We start from the raw sequence: 24,893 nt of genomic DNA on the forward strand, positions 1-24,893 counted from the left end.
TTTTTGTAACTTTCAATCAGTATATCTTGCATGTTTTTTTGCATGTAAAGTAATAGAAAATTTGTATTTCCCCCCCAAGAACTCTGGACTTGCTAGACTGGAAAAGAAGCCCTACAAATAATACACACACACCCAGGTCACGTTATAAAGTTAACCATATATAGTGAGAGACTTGAGCAAAGGAATTATGAAAGATGGCCAGAGCAAGTGGAACATTCGTTTTCTACCCTGTTAATGAGTGCAAGATCTCCAAACTCACTCTGTACATCACAATAAACTTCCCTAATTGTTTATTAACAGTTTTACAGCCTTCCTCATTCTGAAAACTCTAGCCAGATTGCAACTTTCATGGAGGATAGGAGTTGTTGCAAAGAGAGAAGCAACTTAGAACTGAGAAGAAATTTCCTGACAGTTAGAACAATTAATCAGTGGAACAGCTTGCCTCCAGAAGTTGTGAATGCCCCAACACTGGAAGTCTTGAAGAAGATGTTGGATAGCCATTTGTCTGAAACGGTATAGGGTTTCCTGCCTAGGCAGGGGGTTGGACTAGAAGACCTCCAAGGTCCCTTCCAACTCTGCTATTGTATTGGATAAAGATGGCTTTTTAAGCTATCATATAATGAGCCACGTGGGGGCAAGTTTTATTCATCCCTCTCCAGTCTTATTTGGATAGCCATGCTGGACAAATGTGAGCTTTGACTGGCATAAATCTACTCTTTTCCTTTCCACTCCTTTTGCCCCAAATAGGAGTCTTCATGGGGGCCCAGCCGCTGCCCTTTGCTGCCCAGCCCTCGGCTCATTTTCCAGCGTTTCCAGCCATGGGAGGCCCTGTGCCCGTGCCCGTACCAGTGCCAACGGCCCCCGCAATGATGGGAAACATGATGGCGCCACCAGTGCCTGTAATTGGACAGAATGTAGGCATGATGGTTGGCATAGGAATGCCGAACGGCTTTTCAGTCACTACACAAACTGCTGGTTTGGGACTCCCTCAAAGCATTGGTGGGTCCCAAGGAACAGTATTGGGACAGATACCCCAGCCACAGAAATACGGCATGCAGCCGCAAACACAGCAAACTCAGTGGAACCTTTCACAGGTCAGTATGTGCTTTTTCTGTTCGTTTGGGAGAGAACATGGATGGCTGGAGAATTTAGGGGTAGGATTCAAATGTCAGTAGTTGGGATTAATTAAATGGGAAAAAAATAATTGAAGCATTATATTAAAATAAGAAAATTAGCTACCAAAGATATTTGAAAAATCTGATTTTTCTCCCCTTTCTCGTTGAGAATAGTAACCGTGTTACTACTTCTACTTTTTCTACTTTAGAAAACTAAGTGCAGATCCATGCTTTCTTCTTGGCCCGTCATTCACTGCTAGCCTCTCATTCCCAGCCCATTGGAAATACACCCTGTGCTCTTTATTTCAAACAAAAAACAGTGGTGCTGTTTTTTAATTGGAACTGTCTTGAGCCCTTCAGTTCTGATCAGCTGCAGCGCTTGGTCTCTCCAGCATCTGGCTGCTGCCCTGGGAGCTTGGGCTGTTGCTAAGCAATTGGTGACTTTAAAAAAAAAACCCATTTTCAGACTTTTGTGTGTGTGGATGACCCAGTGATATAATGCCCAGCTTGTGAACTCTCCTAAAAGCTCATACTTCATTCCAACCTTACATTTCTGAGAAGGAACTCTTTCAGTTTCTACCCAGGCTTGCTTTCCCATTCCCTGACAATAGTAGCTTTGTTTCCCCCCACCATCTCCCAATCTCCCAACATTTTAAAATTACAACCTAGCAATATTGCTACTACTTTTCTGTAAAGCACACTACAGGTAGTCCTCGACTTACGACCACAATTGAGCCCCAAATTTCTGTTGCTAAGTGAGAGTGAAGTGAGTTTTGCCCCGTTTTATGACCTTGCTTGCTACAGTTGTTAAGTGAATCACTGCAGAAATTGAGTTAGTAACACGGTTTGTTAAGTGAATCTGGCTTCCCCGCTGACTTTGCTCCTCAGTCACAAAAGGTGATCTCGGGACACTGCATAAATACGAGTCAATTGCCAAATATCTGGATTTTGATCACATGACCGTAGGAATGCTACAAGTCGTAAAAATGGTCATCGGTCACTTTTTTCAGTGCTGCGGTAACTTTGAACGGTCGCTAAACGAACTATTGTCAGTCGAGAACTACCTCTACATAGTTTCAGTGGAACTACTGAGAATAGGTGCAAAAGAACAACCTATTGTGTTTTGTTTGGATTCTTGTAGCACTAGAGCTGTGATGGCGAACCTATGGCACGTATGCCAGAGGTGGCACGCAAAGCCCTCTCTGTGGGCATGCACGCTGTCGCCTGCTGCCCTTTTGGTTTTCGGCGCACATGCTGGTATTTGCGGGTGCCGGAATACTGGAAAATGGCCTGAGAAACAGGGCGTTCTTTAGGCCATTTTCAGGCTGTGTTTAAAAATGGTTTTCAGGCTGTTTTATCAGGCCATTTTATGCCTGAAAAACAGCCCAAAAACACACCATTTGCCAGGCTGTTTTCAGGGCCATAAGAGAAGAGGCAGGTTTGGTAGACTTGTCCACATAGGAGCTAGTCAGCAAACCTGGTCTTCTCCAAATTTCATTGACAGATTGAGATTACCTAGTGCAGGGGTAGTCACTATACAGGCTGTCCTCAACTTACAACCACCCAAAGTTGAGCCCAAATGTTACAACTTTTGTTGCCGCCTTTATTATGTGAGTCACTGAAGTTATTAAATAAGTAACACAGTTGAGAAGTGAGTCTGGCTTCCCCTTTGCTTGTCAGGAGGTTGCAAAAGTTGATTGCATGACCCTGGGACACCGCAACAGTCACAAATATGAACCAGTTGTCAAGTAACCTAATGTCAATCACGTGACCGTGATGGGGGGAGGGGTGCTGCCATGGTCATAGGTGTGAAAAATGATTATGTCACCTGTTTCAGTGCTGTTGTAACTTTGAACGGTCACTAAGTGGACCATTGTAAGTCAAGGATGATTTCCATTTTTTTTACATTGGTTCCTGGATTGGGTCTGTTCATTATGCTTTTTCACCTTGATTCTTATTTTTAATATACATTTATATTGTCTTTGCAACACTTCTACATCTTTTAAATAGCCATTGTTTCTTTTATCTATACATATATACCTTATACATCTATATCTATATACTTATTTTTACATATCTTTTATCTCTATTAATTCCATACAATACATCTTTTATATACATTCGTTTCTCTTGTATTTCTTATTTCGTACTATTTTTATATACAATCTCTTATATTTTTCCCTCTTGTTAATTCTGCAGTTTTGTAATTATTTTCTAGTCTCTTGATCTTTTTCCTTCCCTTTATTGCGTTCCTATTTGTTTATCTTTTTCCTCTAGCCATTTGTACCCTAAGTTCCATACTAAGTAATACTCGGATTCCTCTTTGTCTTTTAGTTCTTTTGTGAGTCTGTTCATTTTACCTTGATTCTAAGAGCCAGCTTCTGGTGCCTAACACAGTTGTAATTTAAGAGAACAGAGGACCGAATATGACATACAAACCCTTTGAAGATACAGGTGGCTAATGCTCTGTCTCTTCCATGCTCCAAGTCCATACCTCTTGCAGATGGGCTATGCTGGTTGGGGCTAATAAGGTTTTCAAGTCAAACATCCGTTTTGGTGGATACTTCTAAAAGAGGCCTCTAGTGGAAAAGCAAGATCTGATCCAAGAATGTTAATAGGTTTTCAGAGCAAGAAAGGCCTTGGAGTATATTGTGCTTTCTCAGTGTCCCGTCATTTGCACTCCATTCTAATCTTGTTCCTCTGGTTTTGTGTTTACTCCCATTCTCTCTAAATTCAGCTGTTTTTCCACCTCTGGATAAGGTGGATAGTTTTTGAACGCTTTACATTTCGAATAATTTTTAAAATTCAAATATTTGCAGCCCCCCAACTCCCAGCAACTGGTGCGATTTACTTTGCCTTGTCATCGATATAACTTCAGTCTCTTCAATCTTAACTGCTACTCCAGCAATGATAGGTTAAACCTAGTTAAGAGGTGAAAAATCCTTTTACTCATGGTTACATTTGACAGTGAAGTGGAAATTATGGCATGCCATGGGGTTTCCCTTTGGAACTCCTCGGGCATTCTAACAAGAGGCATTTAAAATGCATAGTAACCAGATTTGATCTTTTTATGTGGAATGTAAGTATTATGTAAGTGTTGGAAAGGCAGAATATAATTATATTTATCTTTTAACTAAAAGTCGTTCCATTTCGTGCCAGAGTGTTACTTCAGTGCTTTGATAAACTAGGCAAGAAACAGTTCCTTGAGTATGATTACTTTCCCATGCCAGCATTGCTACTGAAATTGCAACATTGATCACACAACCATGATTGTTTCCTATGGGTATTAATGGAAAAACACCATACACACATGGATTGCAAACTTTACATTACCCCAATATTTTCCTACTATATAAAAGTATATTATTCTGTCAAATCTCAGATATTTTTAAAAGGTTCTATTATGATGCATTTCTTAAATAATTTAAAAAAAACTTTAGCTGTGAGAAAATAATGTTGTAAGCAAAGACACCAGTATCTGTCTGTCAGTCTGTCTATCTGCTAGTTAACTAGCTGTGTATTTATATCTGTACCAATCATCTATCTGTCTATCCATCCTGTCTGTCTGTCTGTCTGTCTGTCTGTCATGAAGTAATGGGCTTCAGTATAAAATTTGAATGTTGTGATACCTGCACCTAATCGCAGTCTTGTGTGTGTGTTTCACAGATGAATCAGCAAATGGCTGGAATGACTCTGAATAGTTCCAATAATATGATGGGCTTTGGCCAACCACCCAACACAGCGGCAGGATGGACTGGAACTTCTTCGGGCCAAACCCTCAGTACACAACTCTGGAAGTGAAAAGGCAATAGAAGTTTAAATCAGAGACCTGACATTCCATGCCGAAATACATCTAGTCTCCCTGTTCCATCCATGTACACTACCCCCTTCCTCCAATTTCAAACCATTCATTTTAAAAGTAATCTTAACTGACCGTATTGTGGTCTGTACTGACTTCAATTCTGATGTAGTAAAAAGCAAGTTGAATACATTGGCAGCTTTTTTCATTCCACGATATGTTTTGATTTTGCAAATCTTACTTTCTCAGAAGAGCTACGTGACCAACTGCATACTCAAAAATTATTTTATCTTGTAGAACAAATGTTTCCATATAAGGGAAAATAGGTATCATGTTAGTGCTATCTCTAAAATGTAAACTCCACCTTGCAAATTACCCAGTAATCCTGTAGAAGGTACTGTATGAACCAAATGTTAATTATATAAATAAGAATGCACCTTGTATCATTGAAATATGCATTTCCTTGTGTGATAATGATTTTGTTTCATCATACATTTCACTGTGATATTATAATGATGTGATGAACAGGGAAAATGGCTCGCAAGAGAGAGATAAACCTGGACGGTCCTAGGGCTCCATCCATTTTCTTTCCACTGTTTGAGTTACCTGTGTCAAAAGAAGCTGATCTGACCAACAGAGATCTATACAGGATTAATCAGCAGTGTACTGCATAGCAACTATACAGGGTAACTCAAATTGTATATTTAATTTTGTCTTTGCAGTTGTATCCAGGTTTCTGCCAGTAAATTGTGTTTACATTTTATGGTGCCTCATATTGATAAACGGTTGCTTCCCTATATTAAAGAAATCCATAAACATTGTGTAATTATTTTATTCTATAAGAATTGTGTCTATTCTTTACAAACAATGCTTTTTAAATTCAGGAATAAACCTGAAAGCCATGGTGTAAAAGCTTTTTTTTTTTTTAAGACTATTAAACTTTTCAGTGCATTACCACCTCTTCACTAAACATGTGTAAAGGAAATGGGAACAGTTAGAAAATTAAAGCAGGACAAAAAAATGCATGCAAAGTAAGTGAAGCCTAAGTAGACACGTCTTCAGCTATCTGCCAGTAGTCTTCTATTAGGCTGCCAAAGGCTGCAGTTGTACAATAGGAATTTGTACAGTCTGAATATAGTAAGCATGTCTGATGCATCCATTAATTATGGCATGTCCCATTTACGCCGACAGGTCACACTTCAATTCTGATATTGTCCAGGTGATACTTTGGCTCATTAGCTAGATTTACCTTTTCTGTTCTAGTATGCCATACGAGAATCTGGAAAAAGTTGAACAAAAACATTAGTTGGCATTGATTCTCCACAAGTTGACTTGTGGGGACTAACGTCCATTGTGGAACTAACAACACTGATACCTTTGTGCAGTTGCTGGCTTTGGGCTCCAGTTCCTCCATTGTGGTAATCTGCCTCAGAAAGTCAGATTCCTGCATCCCAGGTTGTGAGCCATGGCGTCTAAATACAGCTTTGGGGTTGGATAAAATCACCTGAAGGCTTACAGCAAACCCTTCGGAAATCAAACATTAAAGAATTAAAATCATTTCATAAACATTGTATTGAACTCTAGAATTAATTGCAAGGGTGTGTTTAATCCTACCATTTCAAATAAGTTCCCAAGTATTTACTTGGTATTGTGCAATGGTCTATCATGTTGTTACTTATGCAAACTGACTGGTGTGCTATAGGCCACTTTCTTAAGGTATAGGTAACTTTCTGAAAAGTCACAAGCTGTGTTCCTCCATATCCGTTTTAACAACTTTACATGGTTTGTTAAAGTGTAAATAGTGACAGTCATCATAAAACAGAGTTTCCATATGAGCAAAAGGGGAAATGTGAATTTTAAAAAGCTGAAACCAACCAATGATTCTTCCCTGACTCCATCTTTGTAATTCATTTAAATTTAAACCAAGGGCAAATGTAATTGTTAAGACAAAAATAAACGTGACTGACTAAATTTACATGTAGACCTTTTTTTCCCCATTTCCATTAACACCAAAACCCATATTATCACTACTTTTAATATGTGAAATAACCTTTCCTTAAATGATGTCATTCTTACGCGATGCAAAACCAGGTTCTTAAAAATTAATACTGCAACCCTGGAGGTTTTTAAGAGATTGGACAACCATTTGTCGGAAATGGTGTTGAGTTTCGTGCTTGAGCAGGAAGTTGGACTAGAAGCTCTCCCTTCCAACTCTCTTATTCCGTAATTCTGTTAATGCTTATTAAAGAGTGCATCTGGTTTTGTTAGCCTTGCCTTTTAATAATAGCTGATCTGTTTCAAGGAGCGCCTCTGTACAGTTGCAACTTGCAACCTTTGAGACCTTAACCAAATTATACCTTTGAATGAGACACTAAAAAAAACTATTAAATGATTGGAAAGTAATCTCATTAACTATATTTTATCCTGACTGACTTTAAATGCAAATGCAAATCTGGTTTTTGTCTTGGCTCCCCTACTTTAGAAAAGTAGCCATTTGCCTTCCACCTCCTAAAATAAGTTTAGCCCGTAGTCCAGGTAATTTTGTGCAGCTCTGGAATAAAAATGGCATTTCATCCTTAACATTATTTCTGTTAAATATTTTAGTTTAATTGTGAGGAGTATGGCAAACATTAGTACCATTTAAATGAGTATATTTTGAAAGAACATTACATTTGAAACAGAGTAATCATATATGATGAGATCCTTGACACTCAGCCATTGTTGGCACTTAAGTTTGAAATTGGTGTGGAGCTGCTTTTAAAAGATGCTTATCACAGCTGAGGACTACAATCTTTATAAGATACCATTGCTATTAGAAACCAGAAAGTTCTTAAAAGATACAAGAACAAAAATAGTGATTCCCTACATCTGCCAGTATTTTCATTCTTGCATCCATTTTGTTAGCTGTAATGGAACCATCTACAAGAGTTATGAATTAGAAACGACCTGAAATATAAAGAAGTACTGTCATCTGAGTAACACACTGCACAATCTCTTGCACAACATCTCAGCATTGTGTGGGGCTGCAAAGTTTAGTACTGCACCATCTCTTATAGACACTTTTCACTAGTTCTTCTGAAGTAGCCCTTATTCCACTTCCAAATTAAGATGAAAGGGAAAGCTTATGGAGGAAGAGAAGGAAGGCGATTGGACTGACAAGGGAAGGAGAAAGAAAAATTAACTTAGGGAAATGTTTCTAATATTCAGTTGCTCCTGACTGCTGAACATTACTTTTTATCATCTTCACGTTATTATTGGGAGTCTTAGCATTCTGATTGGGCCTCCTATTATCCAGACAAGTCTGCATTCTTTCAAATAAAACTGCATCTAGAATTAGGCAGCCTGAAAGCAACCAGTTGGCTTTCAAAAACTTAAAAGAGTTAAATATATCTTTAATAGTTTTAAAACTAACAAGAATTAGTACCAGATATTTACGGAATAATGTAACACTTCCTCCATTAAGTCCTGAGTGGGAAGTTTGAGATGGCCTTTGGTTTCATTTATGAACAACCTACTTAATATAGGAATTAATGTGTGAAATCTGAGCTACAATCTGCGACAATTGTTTTTGCTGCACATAATATGCAGGTAATGAAAATTCTAGAGCTGTTGAAAAAAAATAGTGTTATAAACATCCTGGAACATGTCTACAGGAAATCATCTTCACAACTGTCAATAGGGAAAGAAAATCCCCAGGCATTGATCTCAATTTGAGGCGGTCTTTACTTTTTAATGGGAAGCCACAACTAGTTACAGCTTCCAAAATATACATACAAAATGTTCAATTGTTTAAATAATATCTGGTTTTAGGGTAAGTAAGGTGTTATAAAAACCCCAACCTTCTACTCTATAACCTTGTTCTAGAAACTAACCTGTCAGTATTATCCTCAAACAACCTGGGACTTTTTGGAACTAAACTGACTTTTCATGCCTCAGCTATGTCGTCTGAACACCCATATCTTCCTACCTTCCAAATACCCATGGTTTATCAGCTTCCTTCATTGGGGCTCTAAGGATTCAGACTGCCAGTTGAGTTATTAACTGTTATCATCAATTATCAAGTGCCATTAGCACGGGATAAATCAGCTCACCAAGCAGCTTGATCAGGGAAATCATGCAAATCTAGTCCTTGAGGCATCTTTATGCAGGATTTTTGCATATGACAGCCTACATTCATTCAGGTTCCAAGTTGGCTTCTACACAGTATCCCATCTAAGAATTTTGACAGTCACCTCTATGACTGAATGCAAGCTATAGACCTGATTCACACACTGTACCAAGTAGGTCACAATGTGATATGGTTAATTTTGGCATAGTCCATTACATAAATTAGACACTGTTTACAAAGCGTATTTTATGGCTTTGCACATTACTTATTATGATTATTTATATCCTGTCTTTCAATGTAAACATCTTCCTAAAGCAGTTAACAAGCAATATAAACAATTTTAAATGAAGACAAATACATTTATAGAATTGTTCCCATAGAATAAATTGTAGTAAGAACCTGAAGAAAGGGAGAATACAAGTTGGGGAAATTCAGCAAATTACAGTTTATTCAATCAATATGATTAGATGAACTGTAGCTTAAGGCATTGAACCATTTCAATTTGCTCAAAATTATTCATAATTAAAAAGTACAGAAGCTGGTGCTGGAGTGGAGTAACCTTCAGTAATTCTCCCACTATTGTTATTTTAATTTGCTAAGCATTTTATAGAACGTTTTTAATAAGCGAGATCATTTCACCAGCAACGCATGAATAAATTGCAAAGCAAGAAATATAAATCATTTGTCTGTATGGCCCCTTCCTCCGTGCTCACCAATCTTCTAGCCACACTCCCATGAATCAAAATTCAACACTTCATAGTTGTGCAAGCACAGATCTGTGACTGCATCAAAAGCAATTCAGACAGCACTTGAAATGCCTTGAGCATACACAAGAGACTGACCAAGCATGCAGGCTAACAGATATAACTATGCAGTCTGTGATACAGTTGAAGATTGACAAGATTAATTTTTGAAGTGTTCTTGCTTTCTTGGCTATTGTCGATTTCTCCCTAAAGCAAAGCGTTTCAAGCTGTTATCTGCCTACAAGTCACTTTAACCATGTTTTCTGGCAAGTTGTGCAAAATTATTCATCTTTTTGATGAGCTAGCAGTTTTTACACTTAAAAGTCACAGCAAGGGCCTCTTAGTTGGTGGAATATTGGCAACAATATGCTGCTTTGCAAGGCAGTTTCTAGATTAGGGATCCTTTTTAAAAAAGCATCAGCATAACTTTGGTGGAGTATTGTGGTATGCTGGCCAAGATGCCTGATTCAATTCATTTCATTTCAGAATTTGTATGAACCTGGTAACCTTTGGCTGTTCCTTCAGTTCTTTGTAAAAATGTTACACGTAGGCTTTCATTGAACAAACCTGGGATGAGTGGTGATCTATTAAAAGAGATCATTGAATGTGGTCAGGAGGCTCCTGACAATAGCATACAGTTAAAGTTACTAAATTAAAATCCTAAATTTATTAATCCCAGCAATTTCTACAAACTTCTGCTTGATCCTCTTGCGGATCGGAAAGGTGCTGCTGATAAATAAGCACTTTATAAAAGCTGAAGCTACCACAATTCTAGGTGAATCTGTTCACCATAAGACCCATGAGTTTGCAGGCTTGTAGTTATTAGTTCAATAATTAGAAGTGTTAATATCTGGTCTGCCCGTTCTACCCTAATAGCTGAGATTCTGAAGAGATACTCACCTGCCATATCGATGGCAAAAGGCCTACCTGCCCGCCAACCAGTGTACCAGCCAACAACTTTGCCTTTTTCCACAATTGGGCGTTCGTAGCGTCGGCCCCCCACTAGCCCTACGGGCCATACAGAGACTTTGCTAGTGGTACGCATCTAAAGGAAGAAAGCAGAAAATATTTTTCAAAACAGGTTCTTTACAAAGACACCATGGAAAGAATAGTCACAATTTTTAATGAGAGGGCTCGAAATATCGTCTCTCTCCTTACCTAATGCCTTCCATATATTCTAACGATGGAGTTTCCCAACTCTGCTTCAGGAAAACGTGGTAACTTCAAGCTTATCTCTAAACCAGTGGTTCCTAATGTGGGGTCCACACCCCATAGGGGGGCAATTTGATTTTTAATGGGGACAATTTAAACCTTGTTTAAACCAAGATAATGGCCTTTTAGGCTCACAAAAAGTGAGTAGAGTTCACTTTTTGAGTAAAGTAAGAATAATATGTCTCAGGGGGGCATCAGGATTTTAGAGATGCTTAGGTGGGGCTTGGCCAAAAGAAGGTTGGGAACCACTGCTCTAAACCAATCTTTCTCAAGCTTAGCTACTTTTAAGATATAGCAGAAGGATGACTGGGTAGTTTTGAGTATTGAAATCTACACACCTTTTAAGTTGCCAAGATTCAGAAATGAACTTTAGTTCAGAAATGAACTAAACTTTAATTAGCACTATCAACAATTCTGGCCAATGGGCAAAGGAGCAGCTGCAGTTAGTTGCAAACAGAAGTAAAGGCTTTAGAGCAGGGGTGTCGAACTTTGCCAACTTTAAAACTCGTGGACTTCAACTCCCAGAATTCCCCAGCCAGCCATCTTAAAGTTGCCAAGGTTGGACACCCGTGCTTTAGAGCTCCCAACCTTTTGGGCACCAGGGACCAGTTCTGAGGAGAGAGGTTTTTCTGTGGACCGGAAGGGGCGTGGTTTCACATGCTGCCTGCATCCCATGTATAGGGCTTTGCTTGTTTCCACGGCCTGTTTCCTCGGATGCCGTGGCCCAGTACTGGGGACCGGGGGTTGAACACCTCTGCTTTAGGGGAGGATTAGAGATGGCAAGCAGTCAAGCACAATGCTTGGGCAGCTTGTTCTTCAGGGCTAAATTGTTAGATTTATTGCAGTCATTCTAGCATTATCAGATGTTTTTTGGAAATCACATTTATATGACTTACATCTATAGAGGGAAAGTTCAACTTTACTAAATTCAGGATGCGATATCTATTCTGAAAGGAATATCATAATGGTACAAACTTTTTCTAGATAGAAGATCCCATTAAGAGTCATACTCCAAAATGTAGAGGATGAGTTTATAACAAACAAAAAATGGGGGGGGGGGGGTTCATTTCTAATTACATTTAATGATTGTAAGAGCTAATTTCACCAGGCTAGAAAGTGTGAGACTGAGAGTTCCAGTATGACCTTAGGCATGAAGCCAGTTGGGTGACTTTGGGACAGTTACTTTCTCTCAGCCCGAAGAAAGAGGCAAGTGCAAGCCATTTCTGAAAAATCCTGCCAAGAAAATTGCAGTTCCTGATAATTGGACCTAACTGAATGGAAGAAAAAGAATATAACATTCTATTTTTTAATAGAATTAGGGGAGATCATTATTATCACAAAATAATAAAACATAATCATTGGCATTAACCTTGGAGATCATGAAGTCTAATCCCTTTGCCAGTGCAAGATTCATTTTAAAAACCTATCATTAAAGGATTATGCCAACAATCTGTGTCTAGATGTCTTCAAGAGGACTACATTTTGTCATAACCCAGTAAGCCATATGGGAGAGCACCAAGGAATATCCCAGAAGACAACAGCAAACCTTTCCTATAAAACTGCCAAGAAAATTACATGGACATGAAGTCGATTCAAAAAGTACATGTTTTAAAAGATTGGTAAACAGATAATTCATTGCATTAAATATTTAAGACGTAAACACTATGCCTTGGAAGTATTACTGCCACCAAGGCATTATAAAACATTATGCTAGCCTCTCGTACTCAATAAAATGCAAGATTACAAGCATTTGGGTAAACCTCTCATGCATTATTTAACCTTCTTCGAAAACCAATTTGGTACAAAGCTTTAGAAACATAAAAGAGAGAGCACCATTAAAAAAAACCTGAATAATCAAAACCTGGTTTACTAACAAATTGAAACGTATATTCTGCTTCAGCTGATTATATAAAACCAAGATTTTTCTCTTGGCTCTTAATGCTTGCTCAGCTTTCAATGCCCCAATGTAAAGCCATTTTCTTCATTCATTGTGAACATAGACATACTTTCCTGCAATGACCATTGTTAACAGTCTTGTGATCAAAATTTGATTGATTGGCAACTGGCGTGTATTTACAACAGTGGCAACATCCTCAGTTCATGATCTTCCCAGAGGGCTTCTAACAAGCAAAATCAATGGGGGGGGGGGATATAAGTGTAATTTAAGTGTATGTGGTCATAAGTGTATGTGGTCATAAGTCAAGGACTACCAATATACTACAGAGCGGTGCAACTCTTAATAGAAAACTCAGTATCAAGAGCAGCATGACTTCATACTCTGTAATAATCTAGTGCCCAGTTCTGAACCAGACGATTTGAAGTTTAAGGACGTATTTAACAAAACGCCAGGAGATGTACAATGTCTTCCTATCCATTATGGAACTCCTTCACTAGCCACGCTCACTGACTCATAGCCTGCCTCCCACCACAGCTTCCACTTGTACATACTAAACATAACTCCCAGGCTTTTGAACTGAAGATAAAAGCAGGACAGCATGCACTGTGGCCTTATTTTCCAGTCAAATGTCTTTTCTCCATAAAAAAAAAACAGTGATTGATGAAGGTGACGCATCCGTGCCACTGTTCCAATCAGACTCACAGTGCCTTAAGTCATTTAATGGCATCTTTGTGAAGGAATTTGCAAGAATTCTGTTAGATATGATCAGCTCCTAACAAGACTTGTTTGTCTGGATGATAATGGGGATGTGGGTATGGGGATTATTTGAAACAATATGGCATGGCACTATTACCATTACAGTGTGTAAATGGCTTATACTTATACATTCCTTCTTTAATCCCAGGTCTGATTAAAACAAAACAAAATACCGTGTCTTGTTCTACAAACCACTGTTAAAATAATCTATAGCTTGGTTTTAGGTGTAAATGCAGCTAGAATCTGCAAAAGCTATCTTTCAAAGACTTCTTTTCAATACACCCCTTGAGAAGATTTTGTTGTATACATGATGTTCAATGACAATACAGGCTATACTCTACTATAAGATGAACACTGCAACTGTTGTTGCCTTATGCATGGGTGTCCCTCAGTTTCTAGAGCAGGGGTGTGAAACTGGCGGCCTGTGGGCCGGATGTGTCACGCGTAGGCCACACCCACCCCAGCTCTGCGAACGTGACATCTGTGTTCTAGAGCATTTTTGGTAACGTTTGAAGGTACACTATATTGCCAAAAGTATTCGCTCACCCATCCAAATAATCAGAATCAGGTGTTCCAATCGCTTCCATGGCCACAGGTGTATAAAATCAAGTACCTAGGCATGCAGACTGTTTTTACAAACATTTGTGAAAGAATGGGTCGCTCTCAGGAGCTCAGTGAATTCCAGCGTGGAACTGTGATAGGATGCCACCTGTGCAACAAATTCAGTCGTGAAATTTCCTCGCTCCTAAATATTCCACGGTCAACTGTGAGCTGTATTATAAGAACGTGGAAGTGTTTGGGAAGGAGAGCAACTCAGCCACGAAGTGGCAGGCCATGTAAACTCATCCAACATCAGTGTGTGACCTCACCAATGCGCTTCTGGAAGAATGGTCAAAAATTCCCATAAACACACTCCTAAACCTTGTGGAAAGCCTTCCCAGAAGAGTTGAAGCTGTTATAGCTGCAAAGGGTAGACCGACGTCATATTGAACCCTATGGATTAGGAATGGGATGTCACTTACATTAAGTTCATATGCGAATAAAGGCAAGTGAACGAATACTTTTGGCAATATAGTGTATCTCAGCTCCAACAGTGGCTATTCAGCAATGGGAGAGACTAATCACATGTTAACATCTAAGGTAGGTTAGTCTGATCTGCAACGGTCCCTCATTTGCACCCAATTATCAATGGGGACAAGATAATCCCTAATAAATTCTGGCCCTTCACAAAATATTTTCCTCCAGGTTTCCTAAAGAGCTCTGGAGTGGTATCCTGTTTATGCTCTACCTGTATTTCACTTGTAAAAAGCTTGCCATTGCAGGGAGCTTGGGAGAGCTGGTTTCAGGAATCAGGACTGCAGTGGCTATAAAACATCTGTTCGGCTGCTCTCAGTTCTCTAATAGAGCTATTGAGACCAGAGAGTGGGACTGCTTCTTAATCAGCTTGTGGGGGAGGAAAGGGGAGAGAACAGCAACCTGGCCTAGGTAATGCACCGTCTTCTCTCCACTCTGACTCCAAAACATGAACTAGATGCCAAGGCCTTTTCTTATAAATAACTGACTGTCTTCTATGGAGTCGTAACAAGTTTCTTAGAACAAAACCTCAGATGAGGGAAGAACCAATTGTCTATACAAATTGTGCTTGCTGAATCCCTCTCTCTGTTTAAAGAATGGTTGTTGTTCCCTAAGACTAAAGGTTTAACTTTATCCACTACAGAATTCTTGCATGAAGATAAGTGATAGTAAAGGTCAGGTGAATTATATTGTATCATCTATTACAGCAACCCCCAAGACCGCAGTTTTTGTTGTGTTACATTTCATGAATTATCTTTATTCATCCCAAAAAAAAGTCAACCCATAACACTGGAGATCAATATCTGGAATAAATAATTTTATTTAATAAAGGCGTTTTCTAAGACTTAATATGTTTTAGTCCCTAAAATGCTAAGAATTTCGAATTAAAGACTGGTGGCATTAGGTTTGTAGACTTCCTTGGCAATCCATTCCAAAAGCGGGAAGAAAATTTTAAAACGCATGTAAAAACACTCATTTAATTTAAAACTCGAAAAATTACATTCTCAAAAAAAAAAATTGTTTGAAGCAAACCAATGAATGAATTGGGGATGCATAAATTAAGGAGGGAAATTCTGAAAGTTAAAATGACAATTTTGAATCAAGTGCAATTGAAATTCTATAAACAAAAATTTTAACGTCTCAATTGAAAATACGTAAGACCACAATTGGAAACCACAATTTCCATTGCTAACCAAAGTGGTTGTTAAGTGAGTTGTGTCCAATTTTACAATCCTTTTTGCCACAGTTGTTAAGCGGATCATGAAGTTGTTGAGTGAATCCCTCAGTTGTTAAGTGAATCAGGCTTCCCCCAGTGAGTTTGCTTGTTGGATGCTGGCTGAGAAGATCACAGATGGTGATCATGTGACCATGGGATGCTGCAACAGTTGTAAATACAACCTGTTTGCCAAATACTCACATTTGGTAGGGTAGAACAATTTGGGAGGGTAGAACAAGAAGCAATGGGTGGAAACTAATCAAGGAGAGAAGCAACTTAGAACTGAGGAGAAACTTCCTGACAGTTAGAACAATTAATCAGTGGAACAGCTTGCCTCCAGAAGTTGTGAATGCCCCAACACTGGAAGTCTTTAAGAAGATGTTGGATAGCCATCTGTCTGAAACGGTATAGGGTTTCCTGCCTAGGCAGGGGGTTGGACTAGAAGACCTCCAAGGTCCCTTCCAACTCTACTATTGTATTGTATTGTATTTGGTCACATTACTAGGGATCAGAGGTGGTATTCAGCCAGTTCTGACAGATTCCGGAGCGTGAATTTTGAGAGTGGGGAGGGAATGGGGATTTTGCAGTATACTTCCCCTGCCACACCCACAAAGCCATGCCTACAGAACCAGTAGTAAATTTTTTGAATCCCACCACTGATGGGGATGCTGTGATGGTCATAAGTGTGGGGATCTGGAGATATAATACAAGTGTCACTAATTTTTTTTACAAGTCTTAATTTTAGTAGCTACTGAATCCAGTTAATTGAAGTAATACAAATAGGGACCAAAACCACAAGTTAAAAATGACTTCCATTGTGCTGAACTGAAAATTAACGTTTTCTTAAAGGAGTGAATTGATGCTTAAAGAGCAAAGGAAGTGTGAATAATTGAATAATTGAATAAGCAGGGTTGGCCTTTACAGATCCATATCCAGCAAGCCCCAAACATGAAAAAATCTGTTCATATTTTTATACTTTAAGAATCATGCAGAAATTATCTATTAGTTTTAAACGTGAGGGTAATCTGAGGAGGACTTATTTCATTTATTCTCTGGACAATATTTTATCTTCTATGATCCTAAAATGTTGCTTGATCTTTTCATGTCATTGAAAATTAATAAAGCATCTCATGACGTGTATGTTTTTAAAAACAAGCCTCCATATTACTTCAACATAAATTTTAAAAACCACTTGAGAAGCAATGCGTAACTCATCTTAACAGAATAACAGAGTTGCAAGGGACCTTGGAGGATTCTACCTTTAGATACTTAAGACACTTAAGTAGTTCTACCTTTACCAGCAATAAAGTGATCATAGTCATGATGGTATAGTGGTTAGATTGCAGTATTGCAGGCTAACTCTGCCCACTGCCAGCAGTTTAATTCTCACTGGCTTAAGCCTGCCATCCTTCCGAGATCAGTAAAATAAGGACCCAGATTGCTGGGGGCAATATGCTGACTCTGTAAACCACTTAGAGAGGGCTGTAAGGCACTGTGCCGCAGTCTAAGTGCTATTGCCATTGTTATGATTACTGGAAAACAGCACCTTATCACAAAAGTTCCATATTTTAACATTCTAAAGAACCACTACAGTAATAAAGCCAAATAATCAACAGATACCTGTGGTTTTAGACCATAAATAACACCTTGGTTTTGTTCCTTCTACCATAGTCTTTTAAAATGTTATGCTAGAATTACGTTCTATAATTTGTATTTCCTATTCTCAAAAGGCAACTTTGACTTATGTCAGACTATTTACAGATGGTAAAACGGAGACGGAGAACTCAAATTGGAACCACAGAACATATTACCATGGCAACCATTCAACCCCAATTCAGGAATTGATCATTAGTACAACAAATGGATAGTGAGGTAGCACATTCAATCTGTTGTGAACTTTTATCAAAACAAACACATGCAGAGACAAACATATTATGCATTTTTCAGATTTGGGGGCAGGGGCTACTAACTACATGTTTCACAGAATTCTAGAACTGGAAGGGTCCATTTTGGTCGTTGGGTTCGAGTTAAAGGACTGAAAATATCCAGTAACTAAGTTCTTCAATTGTTTTATTATCTTATTGTTAAAGATGTTTTTTTCATCTAACGTTTCACTGGAATATGTAATTTATATTCATTATTTTGTGTCCTGCATTCTTGAATGATTGAGAACAGCTCTTAAATTTCTTTTGTGGGGCATCTTTTCAGATACTTGAAAAGTATTATATATAAAAATGTTAATAGCTATTGATCCCAGGATCAAACCTGATGCAATTCACTTGTTAACTCACTTCAGTTTTACAAGGATGATATTATTGGTGGCTGATGTTTGAATGAGGTGAGGTTCACTGTATAAACATTATCATCCAACCCATATTTAACTAGTTTGCTCATCTGAATGTCAAGAGATACTTTATCAAATATTTTGCAGAAGTCAAGACATTCCCATTGTCTACTAAGAACAGCTTTAAAAATTGAATTGAGACAATCCATCAAGACTAATTTTTTACAAATCCACTATATGTACAAGTGCTTAAAACCAATCTTTATTTTCTTTAGAAGTGTCAAACATGATGTCAAATGGGTTACAGTTTCTTTTGTTCCGCTTTGTTGCTTTCCTTCACTCATCTAGTGTATCACTATTTTCTTTAATTTCTCCAAGGTAATGAACAGACCTTCAACCAAGCCATAAGCAACTTGCTTCAATATCAATGAGACAAAATCCACAAAGTTCTAAACTCATTCAAAAAAGTCAGAAGGTATTCCTAACCTAGAATCTTAATAAGCCAGAAATCAAATTGTTCTCCATCACCTAACTGCACAATTTACAATCGAATCATATCCTATTCTTAAATAAATACAGATGTATAAACAGGTGCAATTATATATATTACAGAAAATGATCACCAGGCTAAAATGGTGCAGCTATAATTCTACTATAAAAAGTATAAAACTCTTTTGAGATTCCCAATTATATCCTACCACTGTAGAAAACTGTGATCAGTAATACAGCAATTTTAATGTGCTTTATTTTCCAAACAGGTTTGTTAACTAGATTTTCTCTAATTTATCAAATATTTTTGTTCTCACTGGAAACCAAAAGAACTTAGAACAAAAAATATTGCTGTTTGCTTCAGAAAGATAAATTCTGGAATCATCAGGATGGGATATATAATAAAGGAAAAATACAATATTCCACTCTGCACACTTTCATAGTGTTTCATAAATGAAAAATGTTAAATGCAAGCCAGATATTGCTCCAAAAGAGATAGTCCCTATTTCCATTTTTTTCTAATAGACACACACAGGGATAAAGAGTTACAGAATTGTGGGAGAAGGTTTAACACTCTCCTCTCCTAAGCAAATTGCTGAGAGAGAGGAAAACCTAGTTAGTTCCCTGCTAAATTTAGTAGCAGTAATGCCTAAATGCAGGCTGGTTTTGAAGGAGTCTCATTTTACTCATTCAGCTTGAAAGCTATAGCTCATAATCCATTCACTAAGAAAAGGCAGAAATAGGTCATGAGAATGTAAAACATCTTTTCTTTGGTAAGTCTTGATAATGGTCCTGGGGAGGGTATCAACAGTCAAAATTGCTTTTGGAAGGATGGGAACATCAATTTCCTCTCATGCACCTATTTTGCAGTTTGAATGGATCCCTGCCAAACAGGATATACTCAGAATTTAAGGGTTTTTCACCCTGAGTGAAAAGCAAGACTGCTTTGTAAATAGATTTGGGTTTTGGAGGCAGAAAAGGCAGTGGCTCAGAAATCTTTACTGTTTCCCAAGTTTTCAGTAGCCAATACAAATCCTGATGAATGATCAGTTGGAGGAAAACAATTCCCACCTTCCTTCTACTAAGGATGTAAAATGTGCCTGTGACATTCTCAAAGAGTTGCCATATATTTATTTGGAAAGGGTGCCAGGTCGATATAGAAAATACTGTTCTCTTACATCTAATTCAACTTTCCTCTGAACTACACCTCCCAGAGTATGCTGCAGGGGGAAAACAGATCAATATAAAATTGCCTCTGTTCAGGAATGTTCCACAAGCTTTATGCACCCTGTGCCCAAACAAACACAATCAACTAACCTGAGCGTCCTTGTAAGACAAAATATAGACGTTTCATTACCAAACTAGGTAACATCATCAGTACTAGTACATCACTTGCCTTTTGCTAAATAAATAAATTGGCATTGATGATGTTAGCCAGTGCGGATAATGAAACGTTTGTAAGAAAACAACCAAGACCAGAGAGCACCAAGGATCCTGACTGAGCTACAAATATTTCCTTTATTGAGACAAAATACACTGAAGACAACAACAACAAAAAAAATCCCTATCTTTGGCTTTGTATCATCTCCTCTCATCCCACAAAGGATGGACTCTAGCCTGGAGACTCCAGGACTTTCCTAATTAACACCAGGAAATTTTTTTCCAGGCAACGATCCACTGGGCTGCAGCAGCCATCCACCATTTCTATCTTCTAAGAAAGCCTCTTAGCTCACACAGAGCCCAGAGGCATTCTTAGACGACACCCAATGCCAACACTCACCTTTCCAATACACCACTCTCCTCTCAAGGCACTAAAAAACTGACTGATAGAAGCCAAGTGGTCTCTCAAAGCTGTACAAAAGGGACCCCCTTTTTGGGGGGCAAGCCTTGAGTTAGCCTTGCCTATTTAGCCAATAATTAGTATCCTGAAGGAACTCTCCCTTAAACCCTTGTTTGTTTTTTATATATAAAAGCCTTGTGGAATTGAAAGCAAATAAAAATAAAAGAGGAGAGATGGCTAACCACAGAAAAAAAGGCAGGTTTGTCATCGCAGATTTACTCAGCCAAGTTCTCAGTGGATGTGTACATGGACTCTTTGCTGCTCCTCGCTGCTGCATTTTTATTCGTTCAGGCTTTGAAGGAGTGGAGGTTGTCTCCCCCCGGGAGTTTTTAATGCCTCCGTGTCACTTCAGGCGACGCAATGTGGGAGATGTATTTACAGCAAATCACCGGCTCAAAAAGTAAATGCATCCAGAGGGGCGGGGAGCTAAGAAATGAACGCCAGAACTTCTCTCCCTGCATTCAAGGCTTCCAAGCAGCCTCCAACAGCTTAATGGGAAAGAAACCCAAAGCAGCTAAAGTGTTTTTTTTTCTTCTTTTCAGCCACTTTCAATGAAAGCTCCCGAGCACAAAGCTGCCGCACAAGGAAGGGAAGCCAAGCTCTTGAGGAGAGGGAGCAGCACCTGCCAAATACGGCAAGCCGGCTGTGAAAGAAACCCAAACTCATTTCGAACCCTGAACACATATCGGCATGGTTGAGTAGCCTTCTGAAGAGGCTCTTGGGGACTCGATGTGCTCTTCATCTTTCTGCAGTGCCTGGCTTTAATCTGTTGATTCTTAATGCACTTATTTGCAAAAGAAAAAGAAAAAAGGAGGAGGAAACTGTTACATGCAGCTGGGGGAGGGGAAAAAAAGAAACTTGCCACTATCTAGACCAGTGTTTCTCAAACTTGGCGACTTTAAGTCCTGTGGACTTCAACTCCCAGAATCCCCCAGCCAGCATAGCTGGCTGGGGAATTCTGGGAGTTGAAGTCCACAGGACTTAAAGTCGCCAAGTTTGAGAAACACTGATCTAGACTCACCAAAGCAGAAAAGAAATATCACTGAGTTCTGTAGGACACATGAGGATTCGCACCTAAGCAGATGGGATTTGTAGTACAGATGAAGGAAAGAGCAATTTTAATATATATTAGAGGGTTTTTCTTGCAATATACAATAGCTGACAAGACAACTCTTGCAAATAGCACACTGCTTGCTGAAGTTGATTAATCTTACTTATTCCTGAATGCATTGGAATCTCTCCTTTAAAAGGTTTCTTCCTGCCAGAGGAAAATTGGAGGAGGGGGTGGGGGTTGTAGAATTGGTGGAGGCTGGCTAACCTCCCTCTGTTTCTTCCAACTCTTTCCCAAATACTTCCCAAATTTTATTTAAAAGAATAAACAAAACTTGCTATTGAGAAACGGTGAGAAAGCCTTTCCATCCACTGCCCTGCTTTCAAGCCTACAATACAGTACTGTGCTGCCAGGAGGTCTCTGCAGAAAAGAAAGTAATCATTCACACGTGTAAAGTAAAAAAGAAAAGGATAGAAAGCAAAAATGAGTAATAGTTAAAACTATTTTACAAATCTCAAAGTCCTATCTTAATTTTAATTGTTTGCTTCATGTAAGAGTTTTTGTGGAAAGTTACTTCAGCAAGAGAAAAGGAATCAAACTTGGTTCTTTAAAATTATCACACTGACATTGCCAACACTGCAGAAAATGTCTGCAAAATAAGAGCTAAAGGCTTGGGAGATGGGAATAATAAGATGCTGCTAAAGAAAAGAGATGAAAGGCAATTTGGTGGCAAACTGTTCCTTGACACTTTACAATGGGTATCCCTAATGTTTTAGGCTTTGGCTTGGAGTGAGAAAAGGGTACTGCAATTAACTCTAACTGCAGTGCCTAGTGTCTAAATTTAAGTGGAAGTTAAAATCTTCAATCTGAAGGAAGGAAGGAAAGAAAGGGATGGAAGGATGGAGGGGAAGGGAGGAGGGATGCATGGATAGGGAGGGACGAGGGAGGGAGGGAAGGAAAGAAGGGATGGAGGGGGAGGGATGAAGGAGAGAGAGGAAGGGAGGATGGAAAGGGGGGGAGGGAGGAGAGGGAGGGAGAGGGGATGCATGGATAGGGAGAGGAGGGAGGGAAGGAAAGAAGGGATGGAGGGGGAGAGAGAATCTCTGCTGGAGACTTTGCAAATAATTTAAAAAACTATCCCCTTGTTTTTTTGCACCTGGCAACACAGGCACTGAAATTAAGTTTTACACCTACAATCTGGTTCAAAAGGGGCTGGAGCACAAGAGGATGTGGGGGTCCCATTAGTCGCTTAAGGAAAGCCAACGGGTCTGTCTGAGCAGGCAGCCCCCCCGGGCGCCCGGGTGGAGAAACAGTGGCGGACGAGAGGAAAAACCACGCGGGATTCAAAGCCGCGGAAGCGCTGTGGCAGAAGCGCTCATCCAGGAGGCAACTTGAAAGCCGCAAAGGGAAGCGGGCGAAAAGAGTGTTTTGCCCGATCGGTGCGGAGTTTCTTCTGGACAAGCGAAACGCTCCTCTGCTGGGAGGAAGCCCCGGGGGTCTCCTAAAACGGAGCGAGCCCCGCTGAAGTCGGGGTGAAGTGGGCGCGCCAAGGTGGTCGCCCTTGCTCGACCGGGGGGGGGGGGACGGACACCGATCCTTAAGCGAAGCTCGCTTCTCCCGCCTCCGTTACCTCCTCGAAGAGCTCCAGGCTGTAGGTGTTGTCGTCGTCGGCGAAGAAAAGCACCCCCGGCTGAGGGGCCGCCAAATGCTGGTGCCTCTGGCGGATCCAGGCCAAGCCCGCGTTGCGCTGCTCCGTGGCCCTGGGCTGCCCCGGCCGCTTGTACCTGCGCGGCGTCAGCACGTGGAGGTGGGTGCAGGGCGGGCCGCCCCCTCGGCCGAGCCCCGCGGCGAAGCGGCTGACCAGTTCGGTGCCGATCGCCGAGTCCTCCACCAGGATCCAATGCAAGCGCGCCACCTGCCGGAAGGTGTTGGCCAGGCGCGTCAGCTCCGCTTTCTGGACCGGCCGACTGTAGGTCGGCGTGATGGCATAGATGAGTGGCAGCTGCTGCAGCTCGGCCTCCCGCCACCGAGGCGCCTCCTGGCGAAGCGAGGGCTGCGGCCGCCGGGCGAGATGGGACGAGGACGGACGGGGCGGCCGGTTGCCGCCGTCCGTGTCCAACATGAGGATCACCAGCAGCACCCAAGGCAGCAGCATCAAGAAGCGGCTCAAGATCAGCGACTTCATGCTGGGGCCGCCGCGCCGCCCTCCCGCCTCGCTGCCCGGGACGCCGGCGCTACAGCCCTCACAGCAGCGACAGTGGCAGCGGGGGAGAGCGGGCGCCGGGCTTCCCCCGCCGGCGCCGGCGCCCCCGGCGCGGAGACTCAGCCGGTGCTGCCCTCGCCATGGAGCGGGCGGCAGGGCGTAAGGCGGGAGCCCCGCTTTCCTGGCGCTGGGAAGCTCGGCGCAGCGGAGGCGGACGGGCACCTGGCGAGGCGGGGAAGGGATCGGGCGCCGTGGTCCCAACACCTTGGAGAAGCCTGATGGGACCGGCGATCATCCGCGCGCGAGGCGCCTCGGGGCGGGCGGGACCCTCGCGGAACTCTCGGCTTTCTTGGCTAGAGCCCCAAACGCGCTCCGGCCGCTTCCAGGAGCCCCTCCGGATTTCTGCCGTTGCTTTCAGGCTTCCCGCTGCTTCCTTCTTCCTCGCTTCCCGCTCAGCATCCCTTCCCTGTAGCCTTCCCCACTCCCGGAGCGCTGGGACTCTGAGAGGAACGGAACGGCGAAGGTGCCGGGCTCTTCCAAGCGCCGCCGCCTCCTCCTCCTCCCTCCTCCGCCGGCCCTGCCAGAAGGGCGGCACTGGAAGCGCGTCGGAGTCCCCGGTGGGCACAATCGGAGCTGGGAGGCGGAGTAGCGAAGCTCCGGCGGGAGGGAGACTTCGGGGCGGCAAGCTGCTTCTCCGGGCGGCTCTGCTGGTGTGTGCGTGTGGAAGAAATGGGGGCGGGGGAGAGGGGGAGGGATCCCCTCGGGTCTGATGCGGCGCAGGGGTGGGGAGCGGATGGATGCTTCCTTCTCCGGGAGAGGATTTGCAGCCGCCGCCGCCGCTGCTGCTCTTATTCGCTCGTCCCTTTCGCTGCGGGTTCTGTGGAGAATAGGCAGGAGGAGAGAGCGGAGGCTCACGTGCTGATCAACTCTGGAGAGCCGAAGAGGGAGGAAAGTAGCCGGCTTGTGGCGATGATTAGTCACTCCATGAGGAAGGAAATAAAATAAAATAAAATATAATAATAATAATAATAATAATAATAATAATAATAATAACAACAACAACAACAACAACAACAACAATAATAATAATAATAATAATAATAATA

The 24,893-nt window shown here is 41.0% G+C and overlaps 2 protein-coding genes across 5 annotated transcripts in view; one reads left to right on the plus strand and one right to left on the minus strand.

Moving 5' to 3' along the window:
* SMAP1 (small ArfGAP 1) overlaps positions 1–5,732 on the plus strand; it is a 66,910-nt gene extending 61,178 nt beyond the window's left edge. For all 3 annotated transcript variants that reach the window (XM_081941998.1, XM_081942000.1, XM_081941999.1), the window contains 2 exons: positions 748–1,094; positions 4,782–5,732. In XM_081941998.1, coding sequence (XP_081798124.1) covers positions 748–1,094; positions 4,782–4,916 — 482 coding nt within the window. In that variant the 3' untranslated portion in view covers positions 4,917–5,732. The remainder of the gene's footprint in view (positions 1–747; positions 1,095–4,781) is intronic.
* Positions 5,733–24,061, minus strand: B3GAT2 (beta-1,3-glucuronyltransferase 2). 2 transcript variants are annotated; one of them, XM_081942002.1, is made up of 4 exons: positions 23,215–24,061; positions 10,666–10,810; positions 6,290–6,438; positions 5,733–6,193 (listed from the first exon to the last, which is right to left on the minus strand). In XM_081942002.1, the coding sequence occupies exons 1-4, from the start codon at positions 23,767–23,769 to the stop codon at positions 6,107–6,109; spliced, it is 936 nt and encodes a 311-aa protein (XP_081798128.1). In that variant the 5' UTR covers positions 23,770–24,061; the 3' UTR covers positions 5,733–6,106. The 2 variants fall into 2 exon arrangements, with proteins under 2 accessions (XP_081798128.1, XP_081798127.1); XM_081942001.1 differs by having other exon boundaries at positions 5,733–6,438.
* Between the last annotated feature and the right edge of the window lie 832 nt (positions 24,062–24,893).

Source organism: Natrix helvetica, assembly GCF_964273705.1.
Source record: "Natrix helvetica genome assembly, chromosome: 2".
Classification (NCBI taxonomy): domain Eukaryota; kingdom Metazoa; phylum Chordata; class Lepidosauria; order Squamata; family Natricidae; genus Natrix; species Natrix helvetica.

Coding starts and splice junctions, on each gene's coding strand:
- B3GAT2 (XM_081942001.1), bottom strand. CDS start 23,769: ATGAAGTCGCTGATCTTGAGCCGCTTCTTGATGCTGCTGCCTTGGGTG. Junction 10,811..23,214: donor GCCTGGAGCTCTTCGAGGAG/GTAACGGAGGCG, acceptor TTCTTCCTTTAG/ATGCGTACCACTAGCAAAGT. Junction 6,439..10,665: donor TTTTGCCATCGATATGGCAG/GTGAGTATCTCT, acceptor TGATTTCCGAAG/GGTTTGCTGTAAGCCTTCAG.